Raw genomic sequence first — 9,713 nt, 5'->3', positions numbered from 1 at the left:
ATATATATAAAATTTAAAATAAAACATTCCTAATTTATTTAGGATTTCTTGATAAGAACCAACTTCAAATCTTATAAAATTTTATTTTCCTATTTTGAATTTAAAATAAATAAATAAATATATAATCCTAAATTAACTTGAACTCTGAATATCTATTCCTACACAAACTCTAATTCTTAGGAACCAGATATATTCTACTTATAATAACATTAAAAAATTAAAAAACATACAAATATAAGCAGAAAAAGATATACGAATGTTCAACTTTAAAATTAACGGACGCACAACAAAAAAAAAAATGAAGAAAGACCATTTAAAATAAATAAACCAATTTAAAATAAGTTTAGAATAAATCTGAAAATAAATAACAATTTCATTAAGTTAAATAATACAGTGTCCAAAAATTAAGTTAAGTCATATTAAAAGTCAATAAAGCGACCGTGCTAGAACCACGGGATTCGAGGGGTGCCTAACACCTTCCCCTCGGTCAACAGAATTCCTTACCCGAATTTCTAGTTCTAGTTCGCAGACCAATAAAATAGAGTCAAATTTCCTTTTGATTAGGGATTTAAATAAGGTGACTTGGAACACCAAAACTCAATTCCAAGTGGCGACTCTGAATAATAATTATCCCTTTTCAAAATGTCACTTTAATTGGAAAAACTCTTTTCTTTTTCTTTCAAAATAAAAATTATAAAAAATTAAAAATATATGAGAGAGAGAAAAAAAAGGGGCGTGACAATTGTTATGCACCTTCAAAATTAGAAGATATAGATATCAATTAATGTCAAGTAAATAGACATATTTACATATTATTATGTTGGTAAATTTTTGACTTTTAGGAAACATGAAGGGTCAAAATTATTAAATGCTTTATGATACTTTTGGAATTGTGGGATCAAATTAAGCTCAAACCACATTATATGACTTCATGACTAGCTTACTCTTTTAAATATTCCTAAGAATATTCAATACTCTCAAGAAACTTAACTTGATTTCTAGTCAATTGTTTTTCTTTAAACTTATAACCTACAAAGTAACATTTGGCGAATCGTAACACTTGGTTCTTCTTCTTTTTTTAAGAATTAACCTAGATAACGTAAATAATGAATCTGATCAAATATTTGTGTAAAATTCCTTTTTTTTCTTTCGACTTTTAGATTCTTTTTGTGAGTTTTCTTTGCCTAATTAAGCAGAAGAAGAAAAAATTTGGGGAGTGGGAAAAGATATGTGATCTCTAACTCCTTTTGCTTTAATTTTAACAAAAGGTAAAGGCAAATCCCATTATAATATCCACTAGTGTTTGGATGTTTTTAAATTACTTCCTAAACATTATGAACTATACATATTCAGTTAGACTAAATTTTTTGTATACATTTTATACATGACAAATGTTTATCATTGTACATGCAATTTAATCCTAAGATAAACTTTTCTATCAAAAAGACATTCATCAAGTAAAGAAACCACAAGATAACAAGTAGTATTTCTAATTTTTGGTTATCTCGAGTTCAAAAATTAATTATTTAAGTAATATTTTTATTATGAAATGCTTTTACCATTAATATGCGACTTCCTCATGTGAATTCAAAATAGTCTGATCTCAGTACAAATACCAAATTTCAAGCTGAATGGAGAAAAGAGATATGAAATGCTTTATCATTAACATGCAACTTCCTAATGCGACTTCAAATTAGTTAGATCTCAATACAATTATCAAACATTAAGAGACGAGAAAACAAAGAGATAAATGTTTTCTCATTAACATGCAACTTCTTGATGCGAATTCAAATTAGTTTGATCTCAATACAAGTATCAAACATCGGGGAGGAAAAAGATAAAATGAAATGCTTTATCATTAACGTGCTACTTCCTAATGCTGATTTAAATTAATTCAATCTCAATACAAGTATCAAACATCAAAGGAGGAAAAAAAAAGAGAGATGAAATGCTTTATCATTAACGTGCAACTTCCTAATGAAAATTTAAATTAGTCTGATCTCAATACAAGTACCAAATATCGAGGAAGGAGGAGAGAAAAGAGATAACAAGTATTTAAATAACATCATCTCCAATTGCTTGTTTTTTCACATGAAAAAATTCTTTTCACCCACAATATTATGTTGATCAACAGAAACTGACACCACACCATCAACTACTTTTTCACTCTCAATAACAACAACATTACTTGATACATTTGTTATAGCATGTACTGGAAATCCAACAACCCCTCCTCTACAATAAAATGAATATTGTACATGATTTATCTTATTTGGAAACACAAGAATTGATGAAAAATCAGCTATCCACTTTGTCCCATTTCCACCAACACTTAGTTTTCCACTAGTAGACTTCAAACTCATCCCATTCACATTATTTTGATCAATAACAACTTGATCAATATCATTAAACTCTCCATCCAAACTCAACATTGGTGTCATTTTTGTAGGGTTACCACTAAACATGTTGTTAATCACATTTAGCCCGAAAATTCGACCGTTAATCGCTTTCAAAACAATGTTTCCCTCTCCAAGAAAATATCCATTTGAGATGTGAACTAAGAAAGGGTCCTCAATGACTATAGAGTTATAGTCAAGGTAACAATTATCTATCCTATTTTGTGATGCTTTAACTAAAATACCAACTCCACCAAAATATGTTGCCTTGTTATAACAATGTACCCCTGTGACAATATTAGCCTCACCTCTAAGTACAATTCCAATTGCTGATGAAAAAATTGTAACATCAGTAATTGCATTGTCATTGCTAGCAAGATCAATTGCTATGCCTGAGAAATCTCTCTCACCTCTATCTCCGCCAACGGTTGGATGTTGTCCCATGAACGTGTTCGATATGAAGGTCTCGTGGCCCCTCAGGACGAGGACTCCTTCCGTGTTGAAGTGAACGAAGAAGCAACTTGTTACGCGAATTCTAGCTGAGTCAACGATATATAGACCTCCTCCTCGATAACCTGAGTCGAAGAGGATGTCATGGAGCGTAATGCCCTCATAACGAATCGCGATGGTTTGGTCACGTCGATCGAAAATGTTACTATGGTGATGGGAAATGTTGTTGTAGTCTTTGATGGGCTTGGGAGAGTCTTGTGACCACAGTTCAATTAGATGTCTATCATCTGGAAATGTATCGGATGCTCTTAGTGTTCCCCCTTTTACCTGAAAATATTAAGGCAATTCACCAAGATCAAAATCAATTCGCCCAACCAATAGCTCGCAGGGTAATTTATAGAAATTTCACTAGTTTAAGAGAAAAATTACTTAGAATCACACTAGTTTGTAACATTGCAAATCTCGCCTGATTTTGGACTTCAAAAACATGTAGTTGACGTGTCCAGATATATGTATCTCAAATATACACGAGGGTAAAAATTAAGTGTAATTTACTCTATATACATTGTATCCAAGTGAATTTGCATGTATCTGACTCTCTCGCTCGTCTCACTACAATCTCACTGGTCACTCTCTTCTCTCGCTAACCCTCTCTCTCTGTATTTGGTATCCGCTCACCTTTTTCTCTATTTTACTGTATCTAGTAACAAAAATACATATATCTAACTCAAAATCTAGTATTGAAATTATTAATTAGTGAGATAATACATAATTATTTGAATTAGTAAATATGATATGAATTTATGTATGATTAGGTAATTTTTTAATGAGAAAATTTATGTATAGCAAATATAAAATTGCTAATTGTATGTTATGGCTATACTTCATAAATTGCATTTTATAGCAAAGTTTTAGTTTGCTACGGAGCTGTCTTTTTGTATATTCGCTAGTCCTTGATTTGTTTGATATACATGTACATTGTTTAAAATAATAAATAAGAAGTTGATAATTTCGGTTAATAAGAAAAACGAAAAAAATCTCTGAAGTCACGCACATTCTGTTTTATTCGAATTTCATTCCTTTTTCAACAGTAAGAACTCCATTGTAACCCAAAAAATAATCAATCATGCTATTGAGGGTACTATACAAACAGTCGAGACCATATTGATTTTAGAGATAGCAACAGAAGGCAATTTCATGACGAAAACATATCTTATTATATGTTAATACAACAATAAGGTAGCAAACTAAAACTTTGCTATGGAGTGCAATTTTATATAGCATAATCATAGCATACAATAAGCAATTTTATATTTGCTATACATAAAATTTTCTCTAACATATATGGGCTATCATATTGGGCTTGATCATGAAATTTACGACCAACCCAATGGGTTTCGTAACTAAGGTAGTCCTTTACTGGCCCAACATTTTCCAAAAAAAATAATTAATTTCTAATTTGACCAATTTAAAAAAAAGAAAATCAAAATCCTCTCTCGGATACATCACTCTCCTCTCGTTAATACATCTCCTATCCCCCTATCACATACACTCTTCGATTCACCCCTCACTTATGTATTCAAATGATTACAATTGTACCCGAAAATCTAGTGATGTATACGAAAGTATTATTGTTATTGTTTTTATTATTATTAAGAAGAGTCAATTATTCATCATTTCTGACACAACCTAAAAATACTCAACAATATGATAAACAACTTATTCTTTAAACTCTAATAAACAAAATTCAATTAAAAAGTTCACAGAGAATAATTAGATGCAAGGGGACCAGAAAAAAGAAGATGAAAAATATGCGTTGGGCTAACAAATAACAATAGAGAAAATATACTTTCTAGTTTCTCCCTTTGCCTCTTTTAATAAAAGATATTATTTCACTATACAACATATATTTCAAAACTCTGGAGCATTTAATAGTTTTTATTTTTTACGAAATTACTTTTTTTTTTGTTGATTCTTTTTTCTCCGTCCATTATTATTTGTCAGGATAAGAGCATGCATAACCTTAAGAAAAATTTAATATAAGATGCAATTTGATTAATATAAATTGGTATTCTTTGTATACATTTAATAGTTCACTTATAAAGACCAATTTTGATAATGATTAATTATAGAGTTATATTATTCAAATTACATTTTATTATTAAATTTTTCTTAAGAGTTATACATAATCTTATTCTGATAAATAATACTAAACAAAGAAAATGTTAACTATTAATGGAGTGACAATGATCATCTTAGAAATAATTTCCCATCCCATAGCATCTTTCTTTGGTCACTAGTATTCTCAAATTTCAGAAATTAAAGGTTCTTTTTAGCATATTTTATCTTAATTTGAAAATTAGAACATTTCATGTAGTAGTAAAACAACACCTCGTTTTGGTGAGAATGATGGAATAAAATAATTCTCAAATCAACAAATGTCTCAAATAAAACATAAAAATAAATTTTATTAGAAAATTATTATTCTTATCTCTCAATTAACGATCCTAAATATCTATTACTTAATCTGTTTCAATTAATGGGAATTACTTTTTTTAATTAATTTAAAAAGGATTGACATATTTTTTCTATTAAGTAATCCTTAATGAAATAATTTACAAATACATAAATTTTTATAATTCATTTTAAACCACAAACTTTAAAAATATTTATTTTTTTCTTAAATTTTATGTCGAGTCAGATGTTCTCACATGAAATAAAACGAAGAGTGTATTTATCTTTCGTTTTTTTTAACTCCCTAGATTGCCACATAGGTAGGCACTTGTCATATCGAAAGGTAAAAGTTGAACATAAGATGCATTTTTCAATAAAGTTGAACACATGTCCGTAGACAATTTAATTGCATTTTCAGTTTGAACACTGCCCAATCAAAATCAATATCTTGTAATCGATTGCTACCACTAGTGTTCCCATTTAACCTATTTAAATTAAGCTAACAGTATAGTTAAATTAGTTCTGAATTAAAAGGAAATAAGTAAATTAAAACGAAAGAAATAATATATTTCTCATCTCATAATTTACGTAATGAGTTTTTCAAATCACCTATAATTTGTATTTACTCAAATAACGTATACGTTATGAACTAATATTGAATCCTAAAATGGACTTACTTCTAAGTCCAAAAAGAAATATTCACGTTCACATTCTCTTTTCACATGAAAATTTTTCTTTTTTTTCTATTCCTTGTGACTGTTTCACATGGAACCTTATTACGTCGTATATTACTGTCAGCGTACATAACTTAAAGCGAATAATCAAAATTAGAGAGGATGTATATGACATACCACAATATTGCCAATGCCAGGAGGAAATACAATAGGATTGTTGATTTTATAATTTCCACCTTGTAAATCAATAATGAGACCACCAAGATCACTAATACCAGGAAGCAATACAAATCCATTATTTTGCAATTTCAATGCATCATCAATAGCCTCTTTTATAGCTTCACTACTATCACTTGTTCCTCTTGGATCTGCACCATACCCTATTGGATATATAACACCTCCTTCACTCTAAAACCAACAAAAAAAAAGAAAGTTGTTAAATTTTTATAAAATTCTACTAAATAACACACGTATCGATAAAGTGAAAGTTCAGATAGTCAAATCAACTGAGCAGTATTATTTTGGGTACCTTTTTGGAATGGGAGGTGGGGATAGAAGGTTGTGGAGGAGTTGAAGGTGGTGATGAATAGATAAAAGAGGAAGAATATTGGAAATGTTTGTCTTCAAGTCCTTTTTTAAATTCATAAAGCTTTAACTCTCTAAGAGAACCATTTGCCTCTTTTACAACAAAATAATTAAGTAGAAAAATGAAGAATGCTAAACAAAAAAATGGCTTCATCATTTCCTTGGAAGAATTAAATGTAGAATTCCAATTAAAGAAGAAATAGAGAGTGACATTTATGGGATTTGGCAAGTGTACATGCCTCGTTATTTGTAAGTAGGACTAAGTGGTTTTCTTTTTATTTTTTTCCATTTGCTATCGATATTTTAATTGTAGTTCGATTAATTTATATTACGTGTCAAGGAAAATTGTCCGTGGATTGATTTATGCATTTCATTCCTTATTGAAGTTTTTTTTTCAAATTTAAGATTATTAATAAAAAATAAATAATCTTATTTACTGTAGTATATTCTTTGATTATAAATTTAAATGTTATTTATGAGTAAAAGTAAAATTTAAGTTTATGAATTTTATATTTTAGGTTATCAATAAAGATACTAGCTCCGCCCTTAAATTATATGAACACTTTTAAAATACATATATGGTATATACATAGGAGATGATTTAAAATGTAATTCGTAGTAATTTATAATAAATGAATAAATAACATGTTATTATAATTTAACATAATATTCATATTAATTGATATATATTTCAAAATTTTAAGATATAATTTAGAAAAAGTGTAAACCAGAAAAAATATATTTTTTATATTAATAAATTAAAAATGGCAATTTAAAAGTGAAATATATAAAATAATTAATATTAAAAATAAGTAAAAAATATTTTCTCTTGCTATGACAAAAAGTAATAAAATAAAAGTGGAAATATATATAATTAATATTAAAGGTAAAAAACAAAATTTCCCTTAATATATTAAAAATAATAAAGTAATTTAAATATAGGTAGATAGAGAAAAGTAAATGAAAAAAATACGAGTTTTTTGGCAAAAAAAATCCTTAAACTATACACCAAAATTAAACTATATCTTTAAAGTATCATTCTTAGCAGATAACATCATTCAGATATTTAATAGTGAACAGTTTTGCAGGATCCCTCAGTTTTTTGATGATATCTAATATAATATAAGGATGAAAACTGCTCACTTTTAAATATTTGAAGAATGTTTTCGTTAAGAACGATATTTTAAAGATATAATTTAATTTTAGAATATATTTTAAGAACGATTCTGGCCAAAAACTCCAAGAAATACGTATAATCCCATAATAAATGTTTTGTACTGACTTGAAAATTGTTGTAGCATTTATTAGCATTGGAAAAAGAATACAACTGTTATTAGCAAAGTTAATTGGTTGGATTAGATGAAGCATTTATATATGCTTTGACTTCTCCTTGTGGGATGCATTTATATATGCCTTTGAATTTGAATTTTGGATATAAATTTTTTGATAAAATATGTTGTTAACTTGTATTGGTGGGAGTGGTGAGTTCTCAATCACAACTAAAATAAATCATCTCTATTATCAAATTATATGATACGTAAAATATTAGAACAAAAGCATAAATATGAAAAGAATTTTATTTATTACTATGAATTGTATCATAGTAATCCGTTGTAGTCTAGTTGGTTAGGATACTCGGCTCTCACCCGAGAGACCCGGGTTCAAGTCCCGGCAACGGAATTTCTTTTGGGTCAGTTTTGGGCTAGTTAATTCGAAAAACTTTCACAATAAATTTTATGTTTGCTATGAAGCTTTTGATTTGTATATTATTTTTATATAAATTGTTCAGTTTTATATAAATTCATTTATACATTATAATTTGTATATAAGATCTGAATTTGTATAATTATAAATGTATAGGACAGAAAAATATACCGAATCAGATGGCGAAAAATGAGATATTTCTTGCAAATTACAATTAAAATAAACTATGGCCCATAACATTTAATTTGAATTAATAGTTTGTTATTTCATACAATTTGTCCAATTTTATAAAGAGAAACTTTCGCATGTAACCACTCAAAAATAGTCTAATTACTCGTTGTAACTATAGTTTGATAATTACAATTCGTAGCTACATGTTATAGGAAGGAGAGAGGCGAGCGAGATTGGGAGAGAGAGGAGAGAAATGAGTGTGAGAGGACAGAGAGTGGGAAAGAGGTGAATTGTATATGTATATCAGTTAGATAATTGTATATTATACATATGTATTTGTATATATAGCAAGCGAGACTGGGAGAGGGAAGAGAGAGGTGAGAGAGATTGGGGATAGAGATGAGAGAGGCGAGCGAGATTGGGAGAGGGGGAGAGAAGTGAGTGAGAGAGGGCAATAATTTGTATAATTTACATTTCATTTGTATAATTAACATCTATGTTGTGTGATTCACATGTTTTTGTATAATTGAGTAATATAAAGTCTCGATTATATATACAAATATGATAAAACTTGAAATAGAAAAAAATTGCTACTAATTAACATAAACATATAAAATTTAAACAATTACACTTAATATATTATACAAATTACATTACATAAATTAATTATACAAAATTCAAAAAATACACGTTTATACAAATTTTAAAAGGTTATACACAAAAAGATTGAATGTCTATGGTGACAAACATGAAAAATCAAAGGAAATCATTATTATATACAAATATAAATCACCTTTACAAATATAAATCAAAAGAACAATTGTCAGTTGCGAATTATACAAATGTGACTAATTACACAACTCGAAGTCATCCCACGTAATTAATAGTTAATGTTAGTCGCAAGAGATAATTATAACAAACTATAGTATAGATGAATAATTACGTAGTATAAATTTGCTTAACCGCATAATTTTTCTTTTTATTTTTTATGTTAGTTAACTCTATATCCATTATAAGAAAAATGAGTTATATAAATGATATTTCAAGTTCTATTATCTCCTCTCGGGCAGAGTCACCTTGTGGAACTCCTTTAATTAGAAAACTTTAGAAAATTATTCTACACATACACGACTAAAATAAGTTTTCATCTCTATATAATAAATGTCGCTCCTTCAGTTGAATTGTGTGTCTATTATTTCAGATTTTAAACGCTCTTAGTGATAATTTTGGCTTCATCGCTGATCTTCTCCCAAACCCCCCCACCCCCCCACCCCCACCT

General features: G+C 28.4%; 1 protein-coding gene and 1 non-coding gene across 2 annotated transcripts; one reads left to right on the top strand and one right to left on the bottom strand.

The window, feature by feature from the left end:
* Positions 1 to 2,054: 2,054 nt before the first annotated feature.
* Positions 2,055 to 6,772, bottom strand: LOC107010627 (polygalacturonase QRT3). Its single transcript, XM_015209905.1, is given in 4 exon segments — positions 2,055 to 3,173; positions 6,152 to 6,382; positions 6,504 to 6,739; positions 6,742 to 6,772. Coding segments are annotated over 4 exon segments (1,584 nt in total). The 3' UTR covers positions 2,055 to 2,087.
* A 1,394-nt stretch (positions 6,773 to 8,166) lies between these two features.
* On the top strand, positions 8,167 to 8,239 carry TRNAE-CUC. The gene has a single exon. It is a non-coding gene; the product is annotated as a tRNA-Glu (tRNA).
* Positions 8,240 to 9,713: the final 1,474 nt, after the last annotated feature.

This window comes from Solanum pennellii, chromosome 2 (assembly GCF_001406875.1).
Source record: "Solanum pennellii chromosome 2, SPENNV200".
NCBI classification, from domain to species: Eukaryota; Viridiplantae; Streptophyta; class Magnoliopsida; order Solanales; family Solanaceae; genus Solanum; species Solanum pennellii.
This window is presented reverse-complemented; position numbering and strand designations above follow the sequence as displayed.